The sequence below is a fragment of the Misgurnus anguillicaudatus genome, chromosome 19 (genome assembly GCF_027580225.2).
Source record: "Misgurnus anguillicaudatus chromosome 19, ASM2758022v2, whole genome shotgun sequence".
Taxonomy (NCBI): domain Eukaryota; kingdom Metazoa; phylum Chordata; class Actinopteri; order Cypriniformes; family Cobitidae; genus Misgurnus; species Misgurnus anguillicaudatus.
This window is the reverse complement of record NC_073355.2, coordinates 51,180,563-51,196,000: the sequence shown is the minus strand read 5'-3', so window position 1 is coordinate 51,196,000 and position 15,438 is coordinate 51,180,563. Positions and strand designations below refer to the sequence as shown.

General features: G+C 36.0%; 1 protein-coding gene across 1 annotated transcript in view; it reads right to left on the bottom strand.

Moving 5' to 3' along the window:
• Positions 1-12,446: 12,446 nt before the first annotated feature.
• The window catches only part of LOC129422944 (uncharacterized), a 46,170-nt gene continuing 43,178 nt past the window's right edge, over positions 12,447-15,438 (bottom strand). The window contains exon 3 of the mRNA XM_073856541.1: positions 12,447-14,316. Within this exon, the coding sequence (XP_073712642.1) occupies positions 12,554-14,316 (1,763 nt within the window). The 3' untranslated portion in view covers positions 12,447-12,553. The remainder of the gene's footprint in view (positions 14,317-15,438) is intronic.

Here is a 15,438-nt window from a genome sequence, read left to right as displayed (position 1 = left end):
TAGGGTTGGGCATCGTTTCAAATTTATCGATTCCGATTCCAAATTCGCTTCACTTATCAGATCCGATTCCAAACAAATCTTAGTTTTAAAGTGGTGAAAATGCAATAAAATTCAAGCCTTTTAGATCATAAATACTTATTTTTTGCCATTATTAACAAGTGAAAACAAAACAGAGGCTGTATAAAACGTTTTTTATAAGCTGCAAAACTTTTAAACAAACATGGCTAGGCTAGCTCAAAAGGAATTTTGTTAATTGAAACTGAAATTCGATTTCCATGCCTAGTTATGACACTTTTTGAATTTCTTTTTTGATCAAATTAATCATATAATTAGGTATTGTTTAGAAATAGTGAAAACTGGTATCTTATATAAACACCTTTTGTAATATTGCCTCCCTATGACACATAGCTTTTATTATTTTCTAATCTTTGTAAGTCGCTTTGGACAAAAGTGTTTGCTAAATGCCTAAATGTAGATGAAATGCAGGGTTGATCATCATGGGCATTGAGGTTTTTTTGGGGAGGGGGTTTCTTTCATGGACTTGTATGGACCTCGTAAATTAGCCTTGGCCACCCAGTTTAATTCCAGTCGCCACTGTTCATATGTAGGTCTAACCTTACACTGTATTCAAACTATTTTTTATTTATTATTATAATAAATAATAATATATAAAGATTGAAAAATAGACACAAACCTTTTTGTTCCTCAATATCTTCATTCTTAATTCTGCATGGTTGTGGATCTGTCATCTTCTCAAGCTCCTCTTTCAGTTGTCACACATGGAGTGATTTCTCTGTGTGTTTGACTCCAGCATTTATTGGTGGATTGTTGTAGGAGGAGCTTCACTGAAGGTCTCAATCACTTTACTTGTGGGTGTGGCTGGAAATGAAAAAGAGGCATTAAAAGTTTGGGCGTTTAACTTTAATTAATTCTTTCACTGAATAACACAAAGGCATAATAAACATTATTATAGCTATTATAATAGTGGTTGCATACATTTAGGTAACTGATTTACTGGCTAGTTAGGAAGCTACTGTATAAACACATTTTGGTATTTGCTAGTTAAACTATAATACCATAGATCAATATATATATTTTCAAGCTTTATCTTCAAAACTTTATCTAAAATAGCATTAAATCTTGTTGTTTTAAACAAAATAGTTTTTTTGCAGCATAAGAGTTACTTAACTTAAAGGTAGGGTAACACATTTTGAAAAATGCTAACGGTAGCCGCCTAGCAATGAAATCCCTATCCCACCCTCAAGTCAAATCGCCATCCAAAAGTCACGCCTCTTTCAAAACAAATGAACACGCACAGATCAGACGGTCACATCTCATGTCTCATTCAGCAGTGAGAAAACTTTGCAGTACAAAGTCGAATAACACTTCCAAAATAACCAAACAACTGGTTTACATCAGAATTAGTTTAAGCACACGTTCGGTTGTGTAGACGTAGTAACTATATCGTTACGCTAATCCGTAAACGAACACAAATTTCATAAGCAACACAATGTTTCATCAAAGTAGAATATCTGAATCCATCTCAATACAAACATATCGCATACCTACCTTACCAAAATAAACAGTGCGAACCTTTCAGACCCTTTGCAGCTCCTGCAGCTGTTTCATCTCGTGGTAAAGCAGTAAATGTACCGATGTTCATTTTGGTTTTTGCTCTTTGCTGATCCAGGCAGTTTTTGCTGTTGTTGTTATAAAAGATGCCTTTAGTTTTGTGCCTCCTATGTAGGTTGTCAATTTAGCAGAAAAGTTTGCTGTTCTCACTGTTTACAGGCAGGAGGTGAGCGCACGTGAACGCGCTGATGACGTATGGTGTCTGCGTGGACTCGCTGCGCGGTGGGCATTCAAATTATGCTTACGTATGAGGGACAAAAATGGAAACGTCCGTTCGGACCGAAATCTATGATTTGTTGAACATTTTTTGGTCCTACGCCTTTCACAGATGACATAAATTTCTACAAATACATTTAAACAACTTAACACAGTAATTGCTATCAGGATGTGAGGAGACTTTTAACCAGCATAACAAAAAATGTTTCAGGATCAAATCTGTTACCCTACATTTAAGTTCTCTGTTATAACTAGGAGTGGGCGATATGACCAAAATGACCAAAAAAGGTGTAAAAGTGATTTAGTCAAAAGCAGTGAGAGATTAATGAGAAGCAGATACGCAGCTTTGACGCTTCTCTCACACAGTAACAGCGCGCGCATATAGCTCTACAGTTTGTGTTTCAATGGCTTAAAATCACTAGATTTAAAACTGTTGTGCTTAAATGCATGTACAAATGTTACATTTTCATGAACACGCCAATAGCATTGTGACTTTGGTGCCTAACCTCAATAGAGATGATAGTCCAAAATCTCTGTAGCGGTTGACTAATTTATGCTGGTTTATCATAGCTGGACCTCCCCCCCATAGATAAACATTTTTGAAATTCCCAGTTTATTTCCATTAACTCCAGTTAATTCCAATATATTCCCATTAATCACCATTAAAAGTTTCCAGCCTTGAAAATTCCTGAAATTTTGCAACCCTATTTTCAATTATATATATATATATATATATATATATATATTCATACCATTTTGATAACTTCTTTAAATTACAATTTTGGTTTCTTTACAAGATGTTCTTGCATCTAATTAAAACTGTTATTAGAAAGAGAATGTTACTTTAATATTGCTATTGTTGTTTTAGTTAACTAACAAAAATAACATCGAAATCATGAATTTGTTAAAAAAATTTTATAGCCAAATCCCCCAGCACTAGTTTGCGACCCTTTCACCACATTCTCCTGCAAAAATTCCTGCTAATAAAAAGTAAGAAGACAGAGACAAGCGGGATATTGCTGACTTTTTGAAGGCAATTCAAGGACTGTTGACAAAGACTCTACTTTCATCGAGAACTCAACTGATACTTTTTCGAAGAACATCGATAACTACTGTTAACTGTCCTTGTATCAGTCTAGAAATGCACTCTGCAGATAAAGCCACAGTTCTGGTCATCTTCTAAGCATTTTATCAGTGAATTTTTTTCTATTGTTTTGTGGCTCAGACAGCCCTATTCAGTTTGAGCATCCATAGGGGATAGGGCACATTAACACCTCTTCAGCCTGGTCATGGCCGTCGAATTATTATTCTTTTGTCTGTATTATAATTACTCACAAATTTATATTCAGAGTGTTTTAATCCCTCCATTGTTTGATCAAACGTCTCATTTCACCTACTTTGACTTTGTATAAAATGCCTTTATTACAAAAATACCAATGAATAAGCTTTACCAATCAAAATTATTCCTAAGAACATCTATCTCATATATCTAGCTTAGCACACTATCAAAACATGACAAAAACGGGATTAAAGTAAGGGTATCCAATTTGTAAAATGCTAACAGATGCCAACTAGCAATGAATTCACGATCCACACCTCTTTCAAAACACATGAACCCACAAAGATCAGACATCCACATCTCATGTCTCATTCACCAGTGAGAAAACTTTGCAGTACAAAGTGAATAATGTTAACAAAAAACCAACATAAATAACTGGTTTACATCAGAATTAGTTAAAGCACACTTTCAGTTGTGTAGATGTAGTAACTATATTGTTACGCTAATCCGTAAACAAACACAAATTTCATAAGCAACACAATGTTTCATCTTAATACAAACATATCGCGTACCTACCTTACCAAAATAAACAGTGCAAACCTTTCAGACCCTTTGCCTCCTGCAGCTGTTTGCATCTCATGGTAAAGCAGTAAAGTTACAGATGTTAATTTGGGTTTTCACTCTTTGCTGATCCAGGCAGTTTTTGCTGTTGTTGTTATAAAAGATGCCTTTAGTTTTGTGGCTCCTGTGTAGGTTGTCAATTCAGCAGAAAAGTTTGCCATTCTCGCTGTTTATAGATGCAAGGTGAGGGCACATGAATGTGCCGATGACATATGGTGTCTGCATGAACAGGCTGGGTTGGTTGTGGCATTTAAATTACGCTTACGGATATGGGACAAAAAAGACAACGTCCGTTCGGACTGAGATCTATGATTGGTTGAACATTTTTTGGTCCTACGCCTTTCACAGATGACATACATTTCTAGAAATACATTTAAACAACTTAACATAGTGATTGCTATCAGGATGTGAGGAGACTTTTAACCAGCATAACTAAATGTTTTTGGATCAAATCAGATACCCTACATTTAAAACCAAACTCACTTTATAAAAGCATTTCTCAAAGTGGTGGGGAATAGGAACATTCCATTGGGGCGTAAAAAAGGGAGAAAATATTGGTCATTTTTGTGATTTCTATTAATTCCTTATTGACCGTACATTCCAAATGACACATTTAAATATAAGCTTAACTTAAAACAACATCAGACATAAATTTTTAAACTTAAAGCCTAGTTGATTACCATTTTGTTTTGGGCGATTGGGGACAGGTGGGGCTCGTAACCCTTCTCTACGTTCAAAGTGGGGAATGGCCAGCCTGGTCTCACTGTTAATACGTATTTACACATAACTTTAAACAATAAAAAACATATTTTTGTATGTTTAAAAGATGCTAAAATTAACAATGTAGACGTATTTACAACATTTAAACGTAACATTATTACGTTTTGACAGCTAAAAAACGTAAAACATTAACATTTCTTTCATTCCATAAAGATTGCTGTATAATTTCTTTTTAACCATTTTAGAGATATGTTACCACCTATCCCAACCCTTACCCTAAACCCAAACTCTTTTTATACAAAATGTTTAAATACGTAATGTATTCATTTTAAATTATGCAACGTAACGGACAGATATAGGAACATATTAGTAACAATACAGCATTCAAAGATAATTTACGGTGCTACAGATATGAAGTAAAGTAAAGAGAAGTATTAAAGTTATTAATCCAAGAGTTTGATCAGCGTTGATCTGGCTTCCCTCTGTGTAGGTACTGAATTTCACTGAGTACCCACTTAACGTGTGCTAAGACAGTACGTACGTTCACGTTAAGTATGGACAGCATCCGCCATGTTGACGTTATCATGCGACCTATGACGTAGTAGACTTGTTTGAGTTCATGCGGAACCACAAGAATCGACAGGAGATTGACATCACAATACCGCAAGAGCGACTCGAAATTAGACTTCTCCATATTAGACTTCTCCATATGATTTCGGGAATCGCTCACACTGTACTTTGATGTCATCCACCTACAGCGGTGCATGAACTCAAACAAACTTAATAAAAGACATGAAAAAGTATGTGTGTGTATGAGGAACACGTGCACTGACACCTGATTGCATCAGTAACTTGACAACTCTACTACGGTCTCTGTCAGTGTAACAGATATATTACACATTATTTTGTAGTGGACAAAAATAAGTAAAACAAGCAGATTGTAATTTAATATCTATTGTCAGATGACAGCTGTGCTTGAATACAAACTAGACAATCCAGGCAATGTGACTATATACATTTTAGTGAAGCAATCTCTTGTATTTACTTAAAACAACAGGAAACTGAAATGAATGAATAAAACCATCACAATAAATGGAAACATATTGAAGTGAATCCCATATGAAACAAAACTTTATTCAAATGTATTTTTCTAACAAACCATCACATATTTACTGTCATCTCAACACAGCTGTGACAATTTTGCAGCTTTATTTTCATGAATCAGCTGAGCACTTTGTGGTAAATCCTGGGTCTGTGTGTGAAGTCAGGGTGCTGAGGAACAGCCCTGTGTAACGTATCGAAATCACCCGATTGGTTTGTCTCCGGTGAAAGCTGGGATAGAAGTGTCCATCCGATGCACGCTTCAGAATCTGGGCCGACTCAGTAGGGCATCCGGGGATTTCTCGCTTACTGATTTTATGGATACTGAGGATTCGGACGTACTACTCTGTTCACGTACTGTTTCACATTTTCAGTAAGTAGGCGGTTTTGGACGATACTTAAGTACACGTGCCTCTGAATCTCCAAATAGTCCAAAATCCTGGAAATTCTCGCCTACCCATTTACGTATACTGAGGTTTCGGACATACTATTCATTCGCATACTGCTTTTTGCCTATTATATAGTATGGCAGTATGTGGTTTCGGATTCAGCCAGTGCTTTAAGTGGGCCGGAACGTGCCGGTACTCAGTACCGCCACTTCCAAATATAGCTCTTGAGCGTACCTCCACCTTTCCGTGCGCCCAGAACGTGCTTTTAGCGTACCGGAACGCTCATTTGCACATCTGTTTAAAAATCAAATTTAAAAAGGTTTAAAATAATCCTTTGGCTGCGCTGCCGCTTTTCAGAGCGCCCTTCACAACGTACGCTTACTAATTCGTCCCACCGAGAGCAGAGACTACATTACCCATACACCCTTGCGTTTCCAAGTTAAAAGCGCATGCGTCGCTTTCGCTGCTGTCAGTCTGGAGAGGTGTGTGTTTGTGTGTGAAATGCATAACCTAGCTGCTCTGTAAAAATGAAAATACAATGAACACTTAATATGCCCTCCTGGCTTTAGACGCTGAGTAGTAAAAGAACAAGGTCAGAATCAGAGGACTCGCTGGCTGACATCACAGCAAGCCACAATGATAGCTGCAGGTCAGACGCAAGCTTTCTCCAATACCCTTTTGTAGGTACGTGACAATCTCCGCTGTCGCAGCTGTCAGTTTGGTTCCCCTCAACGCAACTTCAGATTTTCTCAGGCGATGTGCAGAAAACATTCTTGAAATTGTAGTAGACATTTAGTTTAATTGCTAAACTACAAGTGAACGAAATTTCAATGAATTTGAATGACGTGCACAGTAGTTTTACCACCCGCAACATGGAAAACAATGTGACAAAATAAAGTGATGACTGTCTAGTTTCAAATGGCCAGTATTTTGTTATTCTTGGATCCATAGACATGGTCTTGGTGTCATTTTAAAGTCTTTCTTTCTATCTGAACAGCTAGTTTTAGCATTTAAATGCTGAAAATTGTACTCCCATATCTACCTTTTGTACATTTTATTTATGTTCAATAGCTCTTTCTAAGGGTATTTTTTCAAAATCCTTTTTCACATTTTATTTATGTTCAGAAGCTATTCCTAGCTCAAACAAATCCACAAACTTATAAAAGGATTTATTATTTTTTACAAGGTCGTCTGTTGACTGCTGAATATAAAACCCCTTCAATATAGAAGTCCAGTCAGCAAAAAATAAAAATAAAAATAAAAAAATAGAGTACTGGCACCTCTTTTGGGAAATGACGCAAATATGTCACATGGCACTCAAAGAGCTCAATGTCGTAAAGCTTCTTGAGACGGGATATTTGAATTCACATTAACGAATGCGCGATCTGATTACGGTTGCTGATTAGAACTCGGATCAAAATCGCTGGATAAAGGGTTGAATTCATCGCAATCGTATGAATTTTAAAGATGTGGATTACAGCAAATGAATAAAAGTAACATCTTTTGTGAATTTATATTGCATTTTGTTGTAATTATTGCTTAGTAGTAATAATTGCATAGAAGACAGGAGGAGAAAACGCGTTTTTGTGAATTTGAAATAAAACTTACTGCGGAGAAGGTAATGAGATCTCTATCGTCTCTCTTGCTACGTGACACGACAGTTATTTATTATTTCAAATCCGTTTACAAGATAAATATATATACGTTGTGTTGTTAAACTGATGAAATTATCTTGCTATATACGCTACATTCATTATGAGAAGCCTTTTCTTTTTATTGTTACACTAATATATGTATATTATATAAAACTCTATGGTCGTGAAAGCACATTATCCATTATCTGTTGGTTCATGTTGGTCTAGTTTAATTCAGGGTAATCCTTTAATAAAATGTATAATATGTTATAAAATATTTTATTTTTTGTAATATTCACAGCGCACATTCTCTTGGATCGTTTTAAAACATTTTAAATCATTCTGCAAAATTCCGCATAGATTTTGCAAAAGAAATCCGAAGAAATAGCAAAAAATAACTGCTTACACAGCGTGTACAGCTGTACTCTTGCAGCAATTAAAGCAGTTCAGTTTTGTTTTAAATTGCAAAATAGTTATATTTCTTTTTTATTTACATTTTAGAGCAGTTTTTGATTTTGTTTTGACGACATGTATAATGAATTGAGCCTCTCAAATCAACACTTCACTTGCCTATCAACTATTTAAAATAAATATTTTCAGCATATCACAATGTTAGTTTAAACGTTTATTATCAACACATACTATTTTTAAAAAGCGAAGGCAGGTTGCTCTGCTGCTCGCAGTTGCAACGGGTGCAGAAATAAAACAATAAAAAGGGCTATACAAAACGAAACGAAATAAACATGAAACAAAATAAACATGCATGTTGCCTTATCTTACAACTTCGCTTTTGCATATACATTTTTTTAATGTAAAGACTTACCACAGAAGATGGCTATTCATGTATCCATCCAACAATTAAACTAAGAAAAAAGTCGATCCATACACAAACAAGAAATAAAGACACAGCCTTCTTACACGAAATTAATACAGGGAGAAGTCTTTAATAGATTATGTCTTGGATGCTGTCTGCATAGATTATGTGCAGTATCCAAGGTTTTCTAGTACTAATTTTTCCTGGTGGGCTGAAGGTCCTGCTGTTAAATACGCAACAGCTTAATGTGTGGCTGTGCGTAGCGGACTTATGCGATAGGTTAAACGTCTTCCTATGTTTGTTTTGCAATCATCAATGTCTGTCAAAAGGTTCTTTAATTAAATTGAAAAATATAAAAAGATGGAGAAGCCTAAATAAGCCCGAGGTCCGGCCCGCGTATCTGCTGTGAACTTTTACATATTAAATAGACTTATAAAAAGTTTGTGCTGCTCTCATAAAAAACCTCACTGCAGACAGCACAGACTTCTACTCACAAACATACGCGATGCAGTAACTATATCTGCGGAAACAGATTCCTAATGGGGAGAATTAAAAAGTTCGGACTCGGGTCGGACTCGGGCTGAGAATTCTGGGCTCTACTACTTTTGCGTCAACTTGATTTTAATAATTTAATTGAGGAATTATATTTAAAGAAGAACAGACAGAAGCACTTTTAGTTGTGAGTTGCATTTAATAAATGTTATTTTCTGGGCTGTTTCTGATTGTAAAATTATTACTTGATAATATTGTTTAATTTATTTAAATAATTTCAGCCTACTTTTGCGTCAACTTGATTTTAATGATTTAATTGAAGAATTCTCTTTAAAGAAGAGCAGAAAGAAGTACTTTTTGTTGTAAGTTTTATTAAATAAATGTTATTTTCTGGGCTATTTCTGATTGTAAAATTATTTTATAATATTGTTTAATTTATTTAAATAATTTTAGCCATTTAATGTTGCACATACGCTGTAAAAAACACTGGATTTACTAAAAAATATAGACAGTGCATCGTTTTTGCATCCCCTTTTTTTAGTAAGTTTTACTAAAAAAAATTACGCAATGGGGCACTTAGTAAATCCAGCCTTTATTTTTTTCAGTGTATATTGGGGGTGCCTCAAACCAGCGTTAGCCCAGGGCCTCACAAAGGCTTAACCCGGCACTGGTGCGCACGCATCCCTTTGTACTCGGACTCAGAGTTGCAGGAAATTATGATCTGGAATAGCAGCTTTTGGTTCACTTGGTACCCCCAGTAGACATTTGGTGATGTAAATTAACTCGTTGTTGCAAGTTATAGAACATATGGCAGCTTATGTAGAGTTATTTGTTGTAATTCTGTTGTAAACATTTGAAGAGCTTTGTATTTGATACAATTTCTAATTTTTAATGCAAAATCTGAGAGGACTCAACTGACTTGGGTTAATGGTCACTCATGGTTCTCGAGTCATTTTAGGGATCGGATTAAATGATCCGAGTTTGGAGTGACTCGCCCATCACTAGTGCGAAGGGGAGCGGGAAATGAAGACGGAGGGTTTCGGCCAAATATTCGTGTGAAATGCACACTATGCCCACACGAGAAGTGTCTTTCAACTGCTGACAACGCGATGAGCAACCTGTCTGAGCATTTGTAAGCCCAGCATGGCACTACAACACTTGTGGCGAAAGATCCTGCTTACCGGTCATCTAAAGCAGAGGTCCCCAACCACCGGGTCGCGAGAACGTCCGAAAAAAAGTTGTATAATAGCCACGTAATAGCTTAATCGGGTATTTTGTACTTTAAGAGCCGACTTCAAACAACATCGATCATTTCCACTTTTGTACAGAGCCGCGCTCTCTCTCTTTTTCTCCGCCTCTCTCTCTCTACCAGTGCACCAGCGATCACATTACTGTCATTAGAGTTTGAGCCTGCAGCTACCTCTACTTCCATTAATTATTAAGACTAAATGGGCAGGCAAGCTAGTAAAAACAATGAAAGTAAAAAACAATCCGCCAAAATATGGTTTTATACGTCTATAGAAAATATACTATAGCCTAAATAAAGCAATTATTAATTTACCTAATGCATGGTTGTTATCTTTACTTCCGTTTAAAACATACATTTCGAAAAGGAGGATTTTCAGCACGTTTGAACAGCAACTCAGCGATCCCAACCACACCCCCACCCCCGCCCCGCGAATTTTTTTAAAGCTGAAACCGGTCCAAGGTGAAAAAAAGGTTGGGGACCCCTGATTTAAAGACTTCACTCATCATCAGCCAACCCCGCCTAAACCATGTCCATGTATCTATGTGGTAAATTAAGAAAGTAATAAGTGAAGTTACTTTTCAAATGCAGTAACTAGTAAAGTAATCTCATTACAATTTAAAGAAGTAACTAATTACATTTTTTGAGTAACTACCCCAACACTGCTTATGTGCTTATGTAAAAATTATTTATGAGTGATTTCTGATCGGTTTGAGAAGAATATGAGGAGAATATGATGTTAGAAACTTTTTAATGGCAAATAAACGGATAGCCGCCTAACTGCGGTAAGATCTTTTTACCTAAAGTGAATGAAATGTTTATTTATTTGTCATTTCGTTTTTATTTCAGAGACTAACATTATTTTAGCGATTTTTCTTTTCTTCATTAGTAACTTTAATATGTGAAAACTAAATATATTTTAAAGATTTCCATGAAGGAGAATGTGATGTTAGAAGCTTTTGATTATTGTAAAAACTGAGAGCTATTTGGCTAACGTTAAACTGATCTGTTAACCTGAAGTGAAGGAAACGTTTATTTATTTGTCAATAGGTTTTACCTCAGTCTAACATTTATTCTAGCGGTTTCTATTTTCTTTCTTCATTTAGTAACTTATATGTAAGAATTAATATATATTTTAGTGATTCCCGTCTATATTAAGAGAGGATGTTTTTGATTATTGTAATAATTGAGAGGCGGCTAAATGCCTTGGTAAGATTTTTTAATCCAAAGTAAATTAAATGTTTATTCAGTTTCAATAAATATCTGTTATAAGTCTTCTTTATTGTATTGAAGTCACTAATTATTTATATATTTGATAAAATACAATGCTATCTAAATACAATGTGTGATGTGTTGATGTATTTTTATTTAAAATAACCTGTGTTATAATACATCCATATAACATTTTTCAGTAATAAAAAATTCAATTGTTATAAATGTTGTTATTAATATATTGTTTTACTTCTTTTTATACGGAAATGTGTTTTACTAATTTTTGATATATAAAACACGACATGGAATGTACTAATAGACGTGCCATACTTCACTGCAGCTGGAGTCTTGAGCTCTGCACGCTCTTTCAGTGCATGCACGGAGCCGCGGCAAACTCACGTTAGGAGAACATTAGTTTTAGGTTAGAAACGTTAGAAAAATGTTAAACTAACCTAAAACTAACATAATTATAACGTTAGAAAACGTTAAACTAACCTAAAACTAACGTTATTATAACGTTAGAAAAACGTTAAACTAACCTAAAACTAATGTTCTCCTAACGTAAGGAAAACATAAAAAATGTTGAACTAACCTAAAACTAACGTTCTATTTCCGTAAATAAAACTTTTCTGGCTAACCAAAAACAAACCTAAAAAAATAACGTTTTGGGAACCAAAAATTGTTGGCTGGGATGACGTCTGCGACGGAGCTGACTGCAACGCCTAGCTGCCGGCAAAATAAAGTAATTTAACACGATCAAAACACTATCAAAACGGCAAAAATCTCTGAAAAGTGACAAGGATGCAGCACAGAATTGATAATATTGTGCATATTAAAGAGATTAAAAGACTAGTAACAGATTAATGGAGGCTTCTTTGATTTTGAGGTTGCATGCAAAATCCATTTGGCATGTGCCCCCTCACTTTGAATGGGCATGATGCTGCCTCTGCAAGGTGGTAATTCGGCACAATGCGAAATGGAGTGTCGTTATAACGCGGGTGTGCATTATTTTCTTAAAATTCAACAAAGAATTATAAAATTTCTAGATATTTTACTGAAAACAAGACAAAAACAAGACAAAAATACTAAGTAAGAAAGTCATTGTAGAATTTATTTACCCAGAAATCATTTAAATGAGATTCAAATCTCTTACCACCGTGTTATGTAAAGGTAATGCAGTCTATTGTACACAAATAGTTAACAGATCTCATTTTCTGCAATGAGTCCCACCTCACATTGCTTTATGATTGGCTTTGTCATTGTCTGCGGTTTCTCTTTCATGTGAATTTTCATGTGTTTTGTAAGGACGCTTTTACCTCTGAAACTCTTTCCACACAGATGACATGTGAACGGTTTCTCTCCAGTGTGATTTCTTGTGTGAGTCTCAAGTCCACGTTTATCACTGAAACTCTTTCCACACTGAAGACATGCATGAGGTTTCTCTCCAGTGTGAATTTTCATGTGTGCTGTAAGGTTGTGCTTAAATCTGAAACTTTTTTTACACTCATGACATGTAAACGATTTTCCTTCAGTGTGGATTCTTGTGTGTGTCTTAAGAGTGTCTTCACTTGTAAAACTCTTTCCACACTGAGAGCATATGTAAGGTTTCTCTCCAGTGTGATATCTCAGGTGAGTCTCAAGTCCACGTTTATCTCTGAAACTCTTTCCACACTGAAGACATGCGTGAGGTTTTTCTCCAGTGTGAATCTTCATGTGTTTTGTAAGGTTGCTTTTAATGTTAAAACTTTTTTTACACTCATGACAAGTGAACGGTTTCTCTCCGGTGTGAATTTTTGTGTGTGTCTTAAGAGTCCTTTCATTTGTAAAACTCTTTCCACACTGAGAGCATCTGTAAGGTTTCTCTCCAGTATGATATCTCATGTGAATCTCAAGTCCACTTTTATTACTGAAACTCTTTCCACACTGAAGACATGCGTGAGGTTTCTCTCCAGTGTGAATTTTCATGTGTATTGTAAGGTTGTATTTACATCTGAAACTTGTTTTACACTCATGGCATGTGAACGGTTTCTCTCCAGTGTGAATCCTCATGTGAATCTCAAGTCCACTTTTATTACTGAAACTTTTTCCACACTGAGGACAAGAGTGAGGTTTCTCTTCCATGTGAATTTTCATGTGTCTTGTAAGGTTGTTTTTAAATCTGAAACTTTTTTTACACTCATGGCATGTGAAAGGTTTCTCTCCAGTGTGAATTCTTGTGTGAGTCTCAAGTCCACTTTTATCAATGAAACTCTTTTCACACTGAAGACAAGAGTGAGTTTTCTCTTCCATGTGAATTTTCATGTGTCTTGTAAAGTTGCTTTTAATGTTAAAACTTTTTTTACACTCGTGACATGTGAACGGTTTCTCTCCAGTGTGAATCCTCATGTGAATATCAAGTCCACTTTTATCTCCGAAACGCTTTCCACACAGATGACACGTGTAAGCTTTCTCTCCAGTGTGAACTCTTACGTGTATCTTAAGATGACTTTTATCTGGGAAACTCTTTTCACAATGCTGGCAGGCGTGTGGCTTTTCCCCACTGTGAGTTTTCCTGTGCCGGTTAAGGTTCGATTGAGAAGTGAAACTCTTTTCACACTGTTGACATGTGTAAGGTTTCTCTCCAGTGTGAATAATTGTGTGTACCTTAAGGTTACTTTCAACAGAGAAACTCTTTCCACATTGTTGACATGTGAAAGGTTTCTCTCTGGTGTGAATTCTCATGTGTTCTTTAAGGTGAGATTTTCTTCTAAAACTCTTTCCACACTGTTGACATGTGAAAGGTTTCTCCTCACTGTGAGTCCTCTTGTGATCTTCAGGGCGTTCATCTTCTCTGAAACTATTTTCACACTTTATGTCTTCTGTCTTCAGAGTTTCTTTCTGTGAAACATTATGGTTTATATTTACAATCTGATGTTTCTCATCCACTTCATCTTGACTCTCCTCTTTTACTTCCATCATATCTAAAATGAAGACAGTAAATAGTTCATATTGATAAATCAGAGTGACAAAACACATTTGAGATGTCATGAATCTATCCATGTTATTTTTTAATGTGAAGCACAGACGTCGTTAGGAACTTTTAAGGGGGCTATAGCAGCAGGGCAGACTTTCAGCACATTCAGCCCGTCTATGCAATACAGTGGAATTCTCCAATAAGGTGCCATAGCTAGAGGGTTGTCTGAGGTGTCCAAATTTAATACGTTACTTTCACTCCCTCCAATAATTAATTTTAATTAATCGACGTGTTAATTTCGACATGCTGCAGCACAGCACATTGTTAAAAACAAATCTTAAGAAAATATAAACGTACATTGCACATTTTACATAATAATTTCATAGTAGGCTGGATTAGGGGCTAATCACACCAAATGCGCTTTAAAGGCTTGGAAACGCAAGGCGCGACGCACTGCCTTTTTTTAAAAAGAGCAGTGCAACACAGCTTTTTATATTGCTAAGCAACCAACGAGTCAGCTGTCTTGTCAATCAAATACTTATTACTGTGTTGATGAGATTAACTGTGTTGGACTGTAGCGCACGTGCACTGAGCTAAATGAGTTACGTAAAAACGGCAGTTTGGAGCCAAGGCATGCGCAGAAGGAATCGTCCGTGGAGCCAGAGGCGGAGCCACGGTATCAAACTTCCGCCTAAACGCTCGCTTGACCAATTCAACCACGCCACTCATAGCGACACGCCCCGTTTCTATAGCATCAAATTACTAGCTAAAATGAAACTTACCACAATAATGAACACTTGAACATGTATCAGCGTGAAAACAACTACCTGAAAGGACCAAAACCATCTTTTGGAAACTTTTATTGGAAGTGTAAATATTTTTTTTATTTAGAGCAGAGTCCCATTAGTTTGAATGGAGAGGGCGGGGTTATGACTTGTACTGCAGCCAGCTACCAGGGGGCGATCAAAGAGCCAGCAGCTTCACTTTTCAAGGCTTATGAGGCGCACCCGGTACAGATACCTTACTGTAAAAATTACTCCACAACAAGTTAGAAGTCACAAGTACACCAATTTAAAAGTACTTAAGTATTTACTCGTACTGAATGTTGGCTCAAAGATGCACCAGTCCT